This window comes from Eptesicus fuscus, chromosome 17, assembly GCF_027574615.1.
Source record: "Eptesicus fuscus isolate TK198812 chromosome 17, DD_ASM_mEF_20220401, whole genome shotgun sequence".
Classification (NCBI taxonomy): domain Eukaryota; kingdom Metazoa; phylum Chordata; class Mammalia; order Chiroptera; family Vespertilionidae; genus Eptesicus; species Eptesicus fuscus.
In genome coordinates, this window is record NC_072489.1 from 5,073,476 (window position 1) to 5,091,787 (window position 18,312).

The window sequence follows — 18,312 nt, forward strand, 5'->3', positions numbered from 1 at the left end:
TTGCAGTGGTGCGCCCAGCAATCATTGTTTACTGCGCTGGAGCGCAGGGCACAGGGACTTGGAAACGTGGAAAGGCAGAGACGGCTGACGGCAGCCATCGCCGTTGGCCACGCCCCAGCCTAGTGACGCCCTGAGACCCCACCCAGCCCTGAGGCCCCGCCCTGAGGCCCCGCCCCGCACATTCTACAAACCCGCCCCGGCTCCACACAGCGGCTTTTGCATATAAATGGCCTGTTCTGTGGCAGCTTAACCAACTGCAGCTCCAGTCAGACTGCTCCAAAACCGCCCAAGCAAAGGAGGAGAAAACTAGCCCTTGCTGTAGCTCCTGCTGGGGGACACACAGTACACAAGGGTACACCAAGAGTGTCCACCTCAAGTAACTGGGAGGCTGACCCGTTGAACCAATAGGACACCTAGTACACAAAACTACCCTACCAACTTAGGGAAGCAGAGAATATGAGAAGGCAAGGAAACAGATCACAAACCAAAGAAATGGAGGAGAACAAGCGACTGGACATAGAGTTCAAAACCACGGTTATAAGGTTTTTCAAGAATTTCATGGAAAAGGCCGATAAATTCAATGAGGACCAACTAGAAATTAAACATACACTGACTGAGATAAAAAATATTATACAGAGACCCAAAAGCAGACTAGAGGATTGCAAGAATCAACTCAAAGATTTGGAATACAAAGAGGCCAAGGACACTCTTCCAGAGAAGCATGAAGAGAAGAGAATTCAGAAAGTTGAAGATAGTGTAAGAAGCCTCTGGGACAACTTCAAGCGAACCAACATCAGAATTATGGGGGTACCAGAAGAAGAGAGAGAGCAAGATGCTGAAAACCTATTTGAAGAAATAATGAACGAAAACTTCCCCCACCTGATGAAAGAAATAGACTTACAAGTCCAGGAAGCGCACAGAACCCCAAACAAAAAAAAATCAACAATACAAAAAACCTTTTTAATATTTTAAAGCAGAACTTGACTCAAGGACGTTTTCATAGATACGAAAACATCAGAGCTCTTGAAATTTTAAATAAGGAGTACAGGTCAAAGGTAATAACAACACAGTCCCCTCTACAAAAAAATAAAGAAAAATGTTGGCATTTTCCTTTCTCAATGGTGTATTTATTTAATCTAGTCTAAAAATAAAATAAAGTTTAAAAAAGGAATAATGCAAAAAAGAATTTTTAAGAGTTAACATCATGGAACAGTATAAAGATTACATGGCAAGTTAAAAAAAATCTAAAAAAAAAAAAAACCCCACCTAAGTTAAAAGACAATGAAATCCAAAGGATTTTTTTTTTTTTTTCAGGAAAATATCAAGACTAATGAGCTTCCCATCTTAAAAGAAAATGATTTTATTTTACTGCCCAAATTTATTTGGTACATGGTATGTCTACCTAAAATCTCATTATGAGCTGCAGTCCTTGTTGAACTAGTTTTACTTAATCTTCTCTCATGTCATAATTAACTTTCCCCCAGTATTTTGCAAATCAATTCCAAAAGTTTGACTCCAGCTGTTGCCATTATTATCTATCACATTAGGAAAGCTTAGAATGAGAATTTTGCTGCTTACTAAGTTTGCTAATCATAATATACAATTTGAATATGCACCCTGGAAAAAAAGGATTAAAAATCAAAACATAAAAAGTGCACTATGAATAAAAGATCACTTAATTTGGGAAGAAGGACAAGTTCTACTAGCAAGTGGTATGCAATCAGAGAATAATGGCAACTACTTGGGGAGCCTAGAGCCTATTGCCAGGGAGGCACCAGGCCAGGTGGTTGGATACAGCCTCAAAACCACCCTGCAGGGGGCTGCCTGCCCGTTTCATAGTTAGGAAATGAAGGCACACAGAGGTTAAGTAACTTGCCAAAGGTCACACTGTTAGAAAAAAATGAGCAAGGCAGAACTGAAATCCAGAACCTCTGATTCCTACCACTTGAGATAATCCTGACCAGCAGTTCCAAGGAGGGGCTGCTCTGCTTCGTAGGGGACAGCTGGCACTGCCTAGAGGCAAGTGTCAGGGTTCTCTAGTGCTGAAAGCCCGAGATGTTGGTCAACATCCTGCAACGCAAAGGAACAGTCCCTACAACAAAGAATTATTCGGCCCAAAATATCGTTGTGCTAAAGATGAGAAATCCAGATCTAGAATAAAAGCTGGCTGTGAGCTGGCTGTAATACACTAATCCTAGCTTTGGAAAAGGATGTATTCAAAAAACTCATGTACAGAACTAATCCTTTATTTGTGGTTTCACTTTCTACAGTTTCAATTACTTGCAGTAAATCACAGTCCAAAAATATTAAAGAAAAATTCTAGAAATAAACATAAGTTTTAAGTTTGCACACCATTCTGAGTAGCATGATGAAATCTCAAGCCTTCCCACTTGGTCCTGCTGGGACCTAAGTCACCCCTTTGTCCAGCATTTCCCCTGCTGTACATGCTCCCTGCCCGTTAGTCACTTAGTAGCTCTTTTAGTTATCACATCCACTGCTGAGATATTACAGTGCTTGTGTTCAAGTAACCCTTATTTTACTTAAAAATGGCCCAACCACAAGAATGGTGCTGGCAATTCAGACTATGCCAAAGAGAAGTGAAAAGAAAAGTTTGGTACTATCTACAGTTTCAGGCATCGATTGGGGGTCATTAGGGAAAGTTAAAGATTTTTACAAATTACTGTACCATAGTAAAGAAATTATTATACTCTGCTTCTCCCATGAGACTAAAACATCACAAAATTATCGCAGATAATTGGTATATTTTGGCATTGTCACACTAATCCAAGATTGCATTAACTAGTGTAGCTAAAAGTAAGGTCAAAAGGGTGAAGCTTGCCATTCGATTGCTAAATTATACAGATGAATGCATTTGCTGGGCAAACTTTCAAAACAGAATTTTAAAAGTTAAACATGATCTTACAGAAAATATCACTTAAATGGGTAATTGTATCTCCTGACTCCCTTGTGTACAATTCTCTGTTAATCTAATTCCAGAGAGTGCAGTAAATACAGGAAAAATACATATCTATAGTTTAAAATTAAATTGCCTTACCTAAAATATAATCATAAAATAAAAATAGAGACTATCAATCGTATCACTCTTTTTCATATAGCAGAAGAAAAGGAACAGAAGTTTTATAACATTTGTGAAGTATTTAAAAACCCTGTTTTTGAGAGATGAAAAAAAAACAAAACTCCAGAAATGTGCAATTAAGATAAATTAAATAAACAAACAAACGTGCTAACATTAACTACAATAAGGTTAATAGTCAACACAATAAAACATATACATTCTTAGTAAGCAAAGTTTGGTTATTAACTATGAAATTTTTTTGCTAGAAAATTCCACATTTATTTTTTAAAAATGCAGATTCAACTTGAGTCTTGAGGATATTTGCCAAATCACTATATGTGTAGAAGTATCTTCTTCGATAAATCACCTTAATCTGTAATTTGGCCTGTTACTTAATAAGTAATCGCTTCAGAGAAGATGAAAAGAGTTGCCAATAAGCATCTTTATTTACATTTCCATAGTTAATTTTCATTTTGGGAAAGCTATAAACAAAGTTGCCACCTCTCCAAGCTATAAAATCTATAAAAATGACTAGATTCAGATTTTAATTTCTTTGCAGTTTTTCTGTCTAGTTATGGCAACCCAACCAAGATACTTCAGCACATCTTTAGGATTCAGCTTTTTCTAAATGTTTAGTGAGATAAAATAATTCTTCCTGTACTTGTTTTCTCCCCAACACTCCAAGAAAAGTTAAAACTACCGTATAAATAAAAACTCTTTGAGATGAAATATAAAAAGCATGCTATTTTTAAATAGACATCTTGCAGAAGTTTAAAGCATGGCTGACAGGTAAATCTATGAAGATTAAACATAACCATTTCAAAGAAAGAAGTTTGCAACCCGCACCCAACTACCAACTGATGATGAGAGACAGAAAGAAGCTATTTAATGGTTTAACTTCCTATATGCATCTAAGAAGCCTTCCTGAAGTACCTTGTTAAGCAAGTCCCAAGAGTGATGAGACTGAAAATGTGCCTCAGTATTCACATTCATCACGGGAGACTGCCAGGGCCTTGCAGGCTTTCCGCATGCGCCTGCCATGCAGCATCCGGTTCTAACACTGAGGCCACTTCACATTTGAAGCATAGTCAGTTTCAAAGAGCAATTCAATCCTGAAGGTGTTTGTCTATATCTTCTTTTTTGACATTAGGACATCTACATAAAATATTTAGATGCACATTTGGTCGGCTCAAAAGTATTATACCCTTAGGTACAATATAGGGCACTCAGAAAATAATCTAAACAGTTTTTTTATTCTACATAGAAGTAAAAAACCTTCCCAATATTGATTTTAATATAAAACTCTTCTTAATTAACCTGATTTAAGAAATTAGAGGTTTGGTTCCTAAAAATTACTAAGAACAATAAAATAACTCAATGTAGATGGTTTTTAAATGTGCTGCTTTTAGTCTGCTAAGACAGGTCCATATAGATTCATCAGTTTACAAACATACCCAATGCGCACTTTAGTCAATTTATTATCATCTAATTTTAATGAACAGCATGTGGCTAAAATTTCATTTGACAGCATCTATTTGCAATAAATTGCTGCAAGTACCTAAGGGCCTACAGGTAACTGCTGTGTAATTCCTAAAATATTAATCTGCACACAATGGCTTGATGACAGAATAAAAAGAAAAAACACATGGCACATACTTGAAAAGCTTTTTGAACAGAAAACCTGGCACTTTAAAACCTTCATCAAACTCAGCATCACTTTCCTCAGAATCATCTTCAAGCTTCAGACACTTCTCTTTGTCCTGCAGTCTCAGCTTATTCCATCTCCTACCATGAAAAGAGAAATCATATTTCCATTATTTTGATTATAAGACAGATTAAAATAGATCGTTCTAGATAATGCACAGGAAAAAACAGGCAAGTGAGAATGATCTTTTTCGCCCAAAACACCAATATTCAAAGAAGAAAAACAACTAATTCTCTTTTCCTTCCTTCTCAATTCAATTCTTATTTGAATTATTGTAGCTGCACTACAAATATTTTTAAGGTCCCAATTCATTATCAAAACTACCTGTTCCTCATTTGGAATATACCCTGAGGGAAAATTTCTCTGCTAGTTCCTAAGATATAGGAACTTAATTTTACAAAAGATTCAGTGAAAATTTCAATGTGGCTAAGTATCTCCAAAACAGCAGTATAACAAAAAATATTTTATTTCTAATTACTATTTCTGTGCTAAAAATATGCTAGTAATACCACAAAACAGGAATATAAGGCAAATTTTTGGTCAATATGACTATAATTGGGTTCACACATTGATTACTTAATGGGGGGGGACATCAATAATATAAAAGTACTGATAATTATACCAATAAGAAAAAAGTGTGTTCACCAAATAAAATCTAAGTTACAAATTTAGTACATATTGCTTTTCAAATATAAAATAAAATGAATATTTATATTTCAGAAGGGTAATGCCATCTATTTATATATATAAAAAGGCAGTAACTGTAATGACCGAAAGTTCAACCAAACACCAAAAGTCAGTCCTGCAGTCAGTGCTGAGTTGCTGTGGCGACCCAGCACTGACTGCTGAGGGGGCTGTGGATCAGGCCCAGAGAGAAGCCTGGAGAGAGAGGCAAGGTCTGATCAGGCCTTCCCTCTCTCTTTCTCTCCGGGCCTGACCAGCAGCGCGCTTCTCTTTCTCTCCAGGCCTCCGCGGGGGCTGCTGATCAGCCCTGCCTCTCTGATCAGGCATGGAGATAGACCCAAAGACGCTGACTGACATAGAAACCAACCAATCAGAACCAAATCTGGGTGAACTGCAAGGAGCCAATGGCTGCCTAGGAGACAGAGCTTTTGATGCTGACTGGCATAGAAACCGACCAATCAGAACCAAATCTGGGTGAACTGTGAGGAGCCAATGGCTGTCTAGGAGGTGGAGCTTTAGACGCTGACTGGCATAGAAACCCACCAATCAGAACCAAATCTGGGTGAACTGTGAGGAGCCAATGGCTGTCTAGGAGGTGGAGCTTTAGACGCTGACTGGCATAGAAACCCACCAATCAGAACCAAATCTGGGTGAACTGTGAGGAGCCAATGGCTGACTAGGAGGCGGAGCTTTTGACACTGACTGGCATAGAAAATGACCAATCAGAACCAAATCTGGGTAAACTGTGAGGAGCCAATGGCTGCCTAGGAGGCGGAGCTTTTGACGCTGACTGGCATAGAAACTGACCAATCAGAACCTAATCTGGGTGAACTGTGAAGGCAGAACCTAAGGTGGGGCTGAGGAGGGGTTTTAAGGCAGTTGGGGGCAAGATCAGGTCAGCAGGGGAGGGCAGTTTGGGATAAGATCAGGCTGGCAGGGGAAAGTAGTTAGGGGTGATCAGGCAGGCAGGCGAGCGGTTAGGAGCTAGCGGTCCCAGATTGCGAGAGGGATGTCTGACTGCCAGTTTAGGGATCGGGCCTAAACCGGCAGTCGGACATTCCCCAAGGGGTCCCCAATTAGAGAGGGTGCAGGCTGGGCTGAGGGAACCCCCCCCTTGTGCACGAATTTCGTGCACTGGGCCACTAGTATATATAATAAAAGCCTAAGGACCATTATGGGGGAATGACCAGAACAGTTGCTATGATGCGCACTGACCACCAGGGGGCAGATGCTCAACGCAGGAACTGCCCCCTGGTGGTCAGTGTGCTCCCACAGGGGGAGTGCTGCTCTGCCAGAAGCCAGGTTCATGGCTGGTGAGTGCAGCAGCGGTGACGGGAGCTTCTCCCACCCACACAGCAGTGCTAAGGAGCAGCAAGCTGAGCAGTAAGCAGCCTGTCGCTAAGGAGCAGCAAGCCTAGCGTTAAGGAGCGAGGGATCCCGGATTGTGAGAGGGATGTCCAAGGGGTCCCGGACTGTGAGAGGGCACAGGCTGAGCTGAGGGACACCCCCCGCCCCCCGCCGTGCACCAATTTCATGCTCCGGGCCTCTAGTATATACGTAAAAGAACAGAATGTGTAAGATCTAAAAGTCTCAGCAATATGCCAAGGTTGTTGGGAAGTTGTAGCCATTTAGCCAGACTAATTCTGTATTCATATAACTACAATAGACACTGGTGTCACAAATTAAAAAATAGTTAACAGCCTCACATTTTATTCTTTTCCATTTATAAAAGGATGACTTTTCAGTAGGCTTGCAAGTGACATTTTGAATTTCACAAAATGGTGGAAATAAAGCACTGATACAGATAAATGCCTTCCAAATATAAAGCTCACAGCAACATATATAAGAAAGCATTTATCTGCCTCTCATGCAAGAAAAACATCGCACATCTAAGGGAAGGTAAAGGAGAAAAGGTTAGAATGATATTGCACAAGGTGGATTCTTCGGTATCAATTACCAAACCAGCATGGAGGCCAAACAGAGCAACAGGCGACCCATCCAGGGAACTGCTTAAAGCACCTCCTTTGATAAATTCTTGCCTTGATGAAAGTTTCAACTCTTCAAAGCAGCAAAAGGAAGGATTAGCTGAAGTTTAACTGAAACCACTAAAGAAGACTGGCTGGTGACCTGAAACTGCTTCTCAGGGTACTAAGAGAACCTATAAATCAGCATTGCTGATAATTTCCAGAGAACAGCAAATGGAAGAGGCAGTATATGGCCAAGTCTAAGGAAATAGCTGTTATGTAAGATTTAGTATGTAACAGTCTTTTTATGTAAAAAATTAATCACCTTTTTGTGCTTAACTTCTAAAGACAATCTCTTCCTCTCTTTTATTTGTATTTTTCTTCTTAATTTCCAGGCAACTGATTAAATGAAGAGTGATGCGGTGGGCTATATAACAGTCTCTGCTAGTCTGAGTTTCACTTCATTATAAACTTAGTTCCATGCAATGGCATACAGCAGTGGTTCTCAACTGACCATCCTCCATTACCCCTTTGTCACAGGGGGATTTGACAATGCCTGGAGACATATTTGGTTTCTACAACTACTAGCATAGAGCTGGCTGAGGCCAGGGATTCTAAGCATCCTACAACGTACAGGACAGTCCTCTACAACAAAATGTTATCTGGTCTCAAAGGTTAATAGTGCCAAGGCTGAAAAACCCTGGTATATAGGTATCCTTTACTAGTAGAACTTAAATATTCATACCTTTTCTTGACATACATGTATGAATTCTTGCTACTCACTACCTGAAATTTAGCAAGCAAGCAAATTCAAATGAGATATTCCTCAGTATCCAAACTCTTACTATCAGAGTTCAAAACTAAACATGTGCAAAACAAAGGATACTGTACTTAGAAAATTTGTGGATAATATAAAATTTGTGGAAAGATCACAAAAACTATCACAGTATTTAAAAAGTACTTCATTTGCAAAAACTCACAGACAATCTTATAAGAAAAAAAGAAAAACACCAGAAGTTACTGGCTTTTTAAATTTGGCACAACAGGTCATTAAATACTTTATATACTAGAAATTCACTGACAGATGATCACCATTTCCTTAGACTCAGCCCATACATCTTTGTGGCTGTTAAATTTCCCACCACATCACTCTGTACCAACAGGGTATCAGCTTCCTCCTCCCTCCCTGCCTCCCTCTTAAAATGCAGGCATCGTGTCAGCACAGAACACACAGCACCTCGGAAACCACAGAAGCCACTATAGAAATGATTGCATCCCAGCGTCATCCGCTTCATAAAGAAAGATGAAAAGAAACAAACATTTATTCAGCTTGGCTAAAGGATGACTGAAGGTGGTGGAGAAAAATCATTATTACCTATAAATATTTGTATCATTGTGAAGACAAATCACCCAGTAGAATCACATATACATTCTCAGAGACAGAAAATACCAGTTAAAAAACCACACGCCCATGTGGCTCAAGCTGAGAGATTCTGTTACACAGCAGCAATCCCTAGGTGGCTTGTAGCCGAAACAGACCTGCCCAAGTCACTAGAGCCCACGCAGGGCAGCAGCGCCAAGCGCGGGCGGACAAGAAGTACAAGGCACACTGTGGAGTGGAGGAGAGCCAGAGTCATCTGAATCCTGAGAGAAACAGGTGCTGCTCCCATCCTCACTGCCCTCAGGGGTCTCATGCTCTTCTCGCAGCCTGGAGGGCTGAGGGTTCTGTCTGGCCAGCAGGTGTCGAGGGGATTCTGTGCTGTGAACACACTGGGTTAGACATGCAGTACGCACAGGCCCAAACAGAGAGTCCTGGTCTCAGGTGGTCCAGAACCACATCCTGACTGCTGTTTATTAGCTCCTTAAACCAAAGCAAGTAAATTAATCTGTTTAGCATCTAAGTTTCCTCAACTGTGAGACGGGGAGAACAACAGCGTCCACTTCCCTGGGTTTGGGCGAGAATTAAATGAGGTGTCACATGTAAAGCACTTATTAGCATAAGCCTAAAATAAAATAAATGCTAAATAAATTAATCTACCATTACATATAATGCTACCTATATGTGTGAAACCCTCCACAACCCTGAGGCAGGAGCCATTACTATGCCCACAGAGGGGAACAAAGGAATATGTAGTCCAATACAATCGCACATGATACTGCAAAGCACCACCAAATTTGACAGAACTCCTGAACAAGTCCATTTGAACTAAAACTAAACTGGTTTATCAAACGGATACTAAGTGGATTATTTCGAGTAACATGATCAGCACGGATAAAGACAGTAGCCATCAGAGGGTACCTGCTGGTATACCTCACTTTTAAAATCCTGTAACAGACTATTACAGTGAACTGTCGTGAAGTAGGTCCATCTTTTATATAACAAAATGACTTTTATATAACACAGAATGACTTAAAATTAGTTGATGGCAGAAAAATAAGATCTGGGCCCAAGTAATTTGAAATCTTAAAAATTACAAATGGCTCCAAAATGTCAAATTCTATTACGAAGTAGTCCAATATTTACATTTTTGGAAAAGAAATAACTTTTTCCTGTTTTCTATTCTCTCATTTAAAAAATTCACACATGTAATAGTCACAGCTGCAGCCGCATAAAACCAAGTGGGCCTGGTGTTTCTGGCAGTGTCTCTAGCTCCTCACACAACGACCACAGTCAGCCCGCTGTTGACTCCACTGGCAGCCACTTAGAAGAGAACCTAGCAATAAACATAAACTTCAATTCCAAGCAGATGCAAGCAGAGAAAACACTCCCTGGCTCCCCCACACTCATGCAGGAATGAGAACCTGGCCCACGCCGTGAGGCCTGGGGCTGATACCACAATAACCATCTATCAGTAGCAGCTCGGACCCAGAGCCATACTGCTAGCAATGAGGGCACCGCAGGACCAGTTGAACTGTACCAGGAACAATACTTCCTCCAGTTGTAACTTACTGGGTACCTTGTCAATGAAACCCTAACAATACACTGGAGAGCTAGTTGCCACCACTTAAAGTTAATTTACTTCCGAAAGAGAAATTTCCAGCATGTCAGGAGTGTTCCATACACACAAGCGGAAAAATACAGAGAGGTGGCAGAATGTCATCCCTTGTGGCCTCCTCATATCTGTGCATCTGCATTCCTGCACTGTCCCCAGCCTCCCCCGCTCCAACACACATCCCACAGCTGTGGACCCTTTAGACCTCTGCCCAGCTAGTGTCTCCAGAGAAGGAAGCCTTCCCTCACCAGCCAGTTAGCCATCATGTCCTCCAGGTGCTTCCTCAACCCCTCGGCACCTTAGGCATACCCGGTGTCTCTGCTAGCATCTTTTGAAATCCGTATCTGTCTCCCCTTAAGGCTGGGAGCCACTTGAGAATAGAGACTTAGTCATTTTTATATCCCCAGAGACTAGTATAAATGCCCACCTCACCACAGACACTCAATAAATGCTGAATGAATGAATGGGCTTCAGAACCGGGCTAGGAATAAGGAAAAATCAGGGTTGGAAAATGATCTAAGTGGGTCACTCAGAAACGGGTTCAAGAAACTTCCAGTTCCATCTCATTTACATCCTCCCTCCCGCTGCATTTCCCACTCACACACACGTGACCTAAGGAACAACTCCTGGCTATATCCACTGGGTAACGGGTCAGGTCCACAATGAACAATCAGCCAGGGCAAACCCCAACTGCAAGGTCAGAGAAATTCTAGTTCAGAATTTTATAACCAAAAACGTTATATTGAACATAAAAATGTTGTAAGTCATCTTCAAGTCCTGAGTTGTTTTTTGGGTCCCCCAGGGGATTCACTTTGCAGCCAGGTTCTGCACAGGGGCTGATGGGAAGAATCCGAAGCCCCAAGGTAAAGCCCAAGCTGCCCTCGGGCCGGGGGAACAGCTGGGCAAAAGATTAAACTTTTTATGCAGGACTTTGTCTTCTGACAGAGGAAGAAAGATGTTAACTAGCCCTAAAGTACATTTGCATTAGCAGAAAGAAAATGCTTTTTATGTTCCCACCTTCATCTTTTTCTTTAATCCAGACATATACTAGTCACAGCTGCAAGTGTATTATTCACTTGGGGGGTGGTTCTATCTCCTACAGCCCCCCTCCCCCCAGTGGCAGCCACCAGAGGAAAACCCAGTAAAAAAAAGGTTTAAGACATCCAGTGAGAACTGGATATAGGCAGAGAGCTGCATTATAGATCTGCAAAGGTAAGGAGAGGTCTGAACTTTAAAAACATCATTTAACAATTACTGCATTTGTCTCCTTGACCACAAAGTGAACAAATATTAGGTTTTTATAGAACTAAATGAGATTATATATGTATTATACCCTTTGGATTAAAACTGCATGTTGTTGTTTTTTTACACAGCATACATGCCAGATGCTTTTATAATTATTGGCAGATTACACACACAAAAAGGTAAAACTGAGAAATTTTAGTTAACTGCAGGTTAAAGGTGAATAAAGAATAAAACACATATAGCAATCTTGGGCAGGCAGGAGGCAAGTGCAGCCCCCAGACTGAAGGCCATCCTGCTAGCCAAGATCAAGATCACTGTAGTCCACCCTGGACAGAACATCCTGCACAACTCGGACAGCAAGAGTGTGTAAATCCAGCCTTACATGGCACAACAGAAGGACCTGGAACACTAACCTTAGAACAAAGAGATCTGTGAGGAACCAGTGTAATCTTGACATACCCACACTTAGAACCAATGAAGTTTGAAGAATACTCCCTGGGCAGATGTCTAGTGCCCCCTAGTGTGTTCAGAGGAAATTTCATTTTTTATTTTTCCCCAAACTACTGAAAATGTACTTATATTTGTCACTAAGTGATACTTTATCACTAAGTGGAGTGTTAATCATATCAATAAAAAATGTATGAAAGGTAAGAAAAGCCTAAAATCAATAAAACTAAGTTTGTAACAGCTAATGATTTGGCTAAGCATATTAATACCAATTGTGAAACTGCCTCTTCCTTTGGAGAGAAGTCACCTTTTCATATATACCAATATTTATGGTTCTCATGGACCCCTTACCGGCTTGATGGGGTCTCTGAAGTAATGTTTTACCTCGTGGGCACGCAAATAACAAAAACAGCTACTATTTACTTAGTGCCTGACATATGCCAAGTTCTTGGACATATTATCGTTTGTAATCCTCACAATGCCCTTGAAAAAGGTGCTGCTGTGATACACATTTTATGGATGAGGATATCCACAAAATCTCAGAGCTACCAGATGAGACTTTGGCATTCTGATTTCATGGCCTGTGATTTCTAACCTCTATGCCAAATATCACTTCCTTAAGTAATGTCAGCTAGCTCTGGTCAAGCTGTGTTTTGAAATTATACATACAACCCTAGCCGGTTTGGCTCAGTGGATAGAGTGTCAGCCTGCGGACTGAAGGGCCCCGGGTTTGATTCTATTCAAGGACACATACCTCGGTTGCAGGCTCCTCCCTGGCCTGGACCCTCGTCGGGGCATGTGCAAGAGGCAACCATGTGTTCCTCTCACATTGATATTTCTCTCGGTCTTTCCCTCTCTCTTCCACTTTCTCTAAAAATCAATTGGGTGAGGATTAATTTAAAAAAATAGAAATTATACATACTTACAAACATACACACCATAGTAGCCTGCCCTAGATCAGCAATGTGAAGATTCAAACCCAGATCATTCTTACATAACCTTGCCTCTCAAAAAGTATTTTTCAAAATCCCCAAAACCACCTATTTTCTCCTAGTACCAAGCAAAGAGTAAATAATCATTTCTTTAATTGCTATACAATGCAAACAACTATACAAGAGCAAATCAAATTCTACTAAACCTCAATTCAAATTTGTCTCAAAAAATGTCAATGCTAAAGTTTAAGGAGGAGAAAGATGGCTTTCATTTTCGTGCAATAATGTGACTTCTTCCCGACCTCAATACTGTGCACAGTGAGTCCAAACTCACTTTTCACTGGGCACGTGCCATCTGTCCAAGGAGCAGTAAAATCAGTTTAGTTCTTTTGACTATAGATAATCTGGGTTGAACAGATGCATAAGACACATTTAATATTAGACAATCCAATATACTCAACTGTCTATACAACCCACAAAAAATGGAAAAATATACCTATTAATAGGAACTGTCAAATTATTAGTAACTTGAGATCATATATTAACAAAATGAACATGCTCTCCCTGAAACAAAGTCACAAATTTTACCTTACTGCTCTGTCTTCATTTTTACATTGCAAGGCCACCAAGGCCAGAGCAGTTTGGATCTACGTGGACTGAGAGGAAGTCACAATGATATAGTTAAATCACTCCTAATACAGGGTGAAATTCCAATCTGAGGATCATTCTCCACTGACTGCAATATCCATGAAAGAAATTCTACAACAGAAGCACAATCAGTACAATTTGATTTTTAAAAGTATATTCAAGGCACCAAGCTGGGTATTTAATATAGTTTGCATTTCTGCAGCGCACTGGGTTCTCTATTTCAGACAGCTCAGAATCCCTTACAGATTACTCTAATTTGCTAAATTGAGATACTCGGTGTTTTACTTTTCTTATCTGCCTTTTTATGGTCTTTCTGGGTGGACTTAATTGGCACATCTAAGCAGATGAAATAGCCTCAGTTAGGAGTCCAGATCTCACAGAGTAAATTAAGACTGATGCAGACAATTATGCACTGGAGCTGAGAATGAGAGGTGTGTGCAGAGCACAAAGCTAAATTAGTCTTCATTTGTGTCTTAGCTTTATCATTTAAAAGAAGGCAAGATGCACCCTAAGAAAATTCTTTACGGCGGTAATTTTTGCTTCTCTTCAAAACACTCTTTAAGATTTACATATTGAATGGAGTCATCAGTCCTTTTAAGATCAAAGTGATTCATGTAAAATAAAGTAAAAAATAAGACCTAGATGGTTTGGCTCAGTGGATAGAGCAGACCGAAGGGTCCGGGTCCGATTACAGTCAAGGGCACATGCCCAGGTTGTGGGCTCGATCCCCAGTGGGGGCGTGCAAGAGGCAGCCGATCAATGATTCTCTCTCACCATTGATGTTTCCATATCACTCTCCCTCTCCCTTCCTCTCTGAAGTGAATAAAAATATATTTTTTTAAAAAACAACACCGACTTTTTGGTTGATCTCTTACAACCCCCATCCCCCGCATGTGCTGGGGGGTGGGAGTGGCCAGGAAGAGGTCAATGGGGAAAAAAGGAGACATATGTAATACTTTAAACAATAAAGAATAAAATAACATAAAATTTTTAAAAAAACACAGACCCTTAGAAGAAAATAAAAAAAGGACATAGTTTTATTTCTTGAGAAAGAAATTAAGTCCCAGAAACTGATTATATTTAGGTTTCTAGATCAAGTCCATATTAAACTTTTACTAAATTCAGATTTTTAGGAATCAAGTGATGTTGGTTATTTTTGTTTTTTTTTAAATTGGGATATAATTGACATATAACACTATATTAGTTTCAGGTATACAACATAAGATTTGATACTTGTGTATATTGCAAAGTGATCCCCACAGTAAGTCTAATAAACATCTGCCACCACACATAATTATAAATTGTTTTTCTTGGGATCAGAATATCTAAAATTTACTCTCTTAGCAACTTTCAAATATGCAATACAGTGTTACTAACTTAACTATAGTCACCATACGGGTTTGTGTTTTGTGTGTGTGTTTTTAAATCAAGCTCTACAAGGTAATTTGGCCTTTATGTAAGTGCCACCTAAAGGTGCTGAATCCTCACCCAGGGCAAACTAAGATCCAAATGATGGACCCATAGCGGACAATCCCAGCACAAAGGGAGACATCTCTAGACATCTCCAGTGCACTAGAGAAATGCAAACTATATGAAATACCCAAACAATAAGATGGAGACAGAGCACTGGCAGAGTGGGTCCAGGGGTGCGGCCTCCAGCAGCATTTCGGGGGAGCAGTGGAGAGCATGCAGCAGGCCTCCATGGAGCAACGCGAGGAGCTAGTTGCTAAGGCCAGGCTCTTCGGAGACCACTGCACCCGACCAAGCTGGCAGGCCGCTTCCACCTGACCCACACCAACTTCAGGCCCCAAATTACTTCAGCTTTTTGAGCTCAAGTTCCCGTCTCCTAAGGGGCTGTGAGGTTTAAACCAACGAACCCACATTACGTGAAGCGCTGCAAACCAGTAAATATTCAATAACGTTAGCTATTATTGTTCTCATATAATCTCCTCCCATCCCTGCTCAGGCCACAGAGGCCTCCAAATTTCCAAATCCAAAAGACTTTTTTCAACGTTTATCCTACTTAGCTTGACGCCTCTTAGCAACTGAAAATGCTGAGTCTTCCCCTTCTAGAATTATGTGTGTACACAGCCAAACCCTCTGAACAAGACTCAACACTCTCCTGGGCTCCAAGGGGAGGACAATGAAACAGTCTTCCCAAAGGATTAAGCCTTGCAGAGCGTTGGAAGATATTCTTTAAGATTTACATAATGAATGGAGTCATCAGTCCTTTTAAGATCAAAGTTATTCATGTAAAATAAAGTAAAAAATAAGACAGAAGAAAAAAATCTTTAAGGTAAAAAATGTGTTAAAAACCAGTCACATCAACAGGCATCATGGCTATGGATTCAGGTTACACCAGGATCAGAAGGCAAATTCTATATGCATGGCCAGTGTGGCTCAGTTAGTTGGAGCGTCTTTCTATGCACCGAAGGGTTGCAGGTTTGATTTCCAGTTGGGCACATGCCTGGATTTCGGTTTGATTCCCAGTTGGGGCGCATATGAGAGGCAGGCAATTAATGCTTCTCTCACATCGATGTTTCGCTCTATTTCTCTCTCTCTTTCTTTCTCCCTCTTTCTCTCTAAAATCAGTAAAACATATCCTTGAGTGAGGATAAAAAAAAATTCTATCCACACAATACTTGTCAGGTCTAGACTCCCTAGCAATCTCCCCAAATCCCTATCCAACTGGCTTTTTAGGTTTGGTTTCTATCAGGAAGGTAGAGGCAGCTATATGCTGATTCTTGGCACCACCTTGTGGTCACATCTAGATATTACACATTCCACATCATTCCACAAATGGAAGGAAACTGATATTTACACAACCCTGTCTTGGCACCCAATCCCAGTTCTAACTCTTAAGAAATGGTTAAAACTGCAAAGACTGACTTGAGGTCCTGGATTAAATCAGAAAGTAGGATCACAGTGCTATTATCCAGTCCCAGGAAAGGTTAAGCTGTAGAGGAGGCTTGGTAGGAAATTCCCACTAAGCATCAGCTAAAAAAAAAAAAAAAAAAAAGATACCTAGTTAGAATTGATCTTGAGCTAATAAAAGACTTACGGCACAAGCTGAAAGCATAAAGGATATGAGATGTCTAAGAGTCACCCACTTTCACGAATTTAAAAGAGCTTTATAATTAACACATTGCAGGCGGATCACGAGCATTCTCATCCTCTCTAATAAAAGTATAATATGCAAATTAACCATCACTCCGCTACATAAGCCATGCCCACCAGCCAATCAGGGCGAGTATGCAAATTAACCCCAGCTAAGATGCCTACCATTGGGTTTCCCCGGCAACAAAAGAAGCTAAGCTTTCCACACACTCTGGCAGGCCCAGGCCTCCACTCAAGGATACAAAGTTTCAATTATAGAAGGTAAACAAATCCAAACGGCAGCCATGGATCCAGCAGGAGGCTTGGCTACTCTCCAGGCTACAAAGTTTCAATTGTAGAAGGTAAATAAATTCCAGATACCAGGGTCTCTGCTTGGGTTACCAGCAGCTTGGCTGGCTTGCAAACCACCACAGGCCCCTTGCTCAGGCCTCTCCACGCCCCAAGCGAACCCCACCCTGATCCAGGACACCCTTCAGGGCAAACCAGCTGGCCCCCACCTACACACCAGGCCTCTATCCTCCTATCTAATAAAAGAGTAATATGCAGATTGACCATCAATCCAACACACAATATGGCTGCCCCCATGTGGTCAAAGATCCTGCCCCTATGTGGACACAAGATGGCCATCACAAGATGGCCAGCAGGGGAGGGCAGTTGGGAGGCACCAGGCCTGCAAGGGAGGGCAGTTGGAGGCAATCAACCCTGCAGGGGATGGCAGTTAGGGGTGACCAGGCCGGCAGAGGAGGGAAGTTGGGGGCAAACAGGCTGGCAGGGGAGCAGTTAGACATCAATCAGGCTGGCAGCGGAGTGGTTAGGGGGTGATCCGGCTGGCAGGCAGAAGCAGTTAGGGGCAATCAGGAAGGCAGGCAGGCGAGCAATTGGGAGCCAGCAGTCCTGGATTGTGAGAAGGATGTCCACTGGGATCGGGCCTAAATGGGCAGTCGGACATCTCTCAAGGGGTCCCAGATTGGAGAGGGTGTAGGCTGGGCTGAGGGACACCCCCCCCCTCCGTGCACGAATTTCGTGCACCGGGCCTCTAGTGTTTTCATATTACACAGTGTTTTACATAAATGTTAAAGGCATGCCTTAAAATTAAATACCCATTGCATTTTGAAGTTATTTATTACATGTTCTTACAAGCTAATATCTTTTTAAAGTATGACACTTTGTAAAACATTTTTTGTACTCATTCAATAGGAACTTATCTGGCCACTGGGTAAAGCTAGCAATAAAACTACTGATGCACAATATGTTAACAGGGCTATAATACATAAGTTCAAAAAATGTGCCTAGACTTTGGCACAATGGGACAGAGTGGGGTGGGGCAGGTGGGGTCATGGAGTAGGGTCAGCTGGTTTGAACAAGACCAAGATAGAACTACAGCCAGGCACTACAGCTTAACAGAGAATCCTATCTAATAAAAGAGTAATAAGCAAATTGACCATCACTCCAACACACAAGATGGCCGCCCCCATGTGGACACAGATGGCCGGCAGAGGAG

General features: G+C 41.2%; 1 protein-coding gene across 1 annotated transcript in view; it reads right to left on the reverse strand.

The window, feature by feature from the left end:
- The window catches only part of ERCC6 (ERCC excision repair 6, chromatin remodeling factor), an 88,474-nt gene that overhangs the window by 46,506 nt on the left and 23,656 nt on the right, over window positions 1–18,312 (reverse strand). Inside the window, exon 6 of the mRNA XM_054729025.1 lies at window positions 4,733–4,861. Coding sequence (XP_054585000.1) covers window positions 4,733–4,861 — 129 coding nt within the window. The remainder of the gene's footprint in view (window positions 1–4,732; window positions 4,862–18,312) is intronic.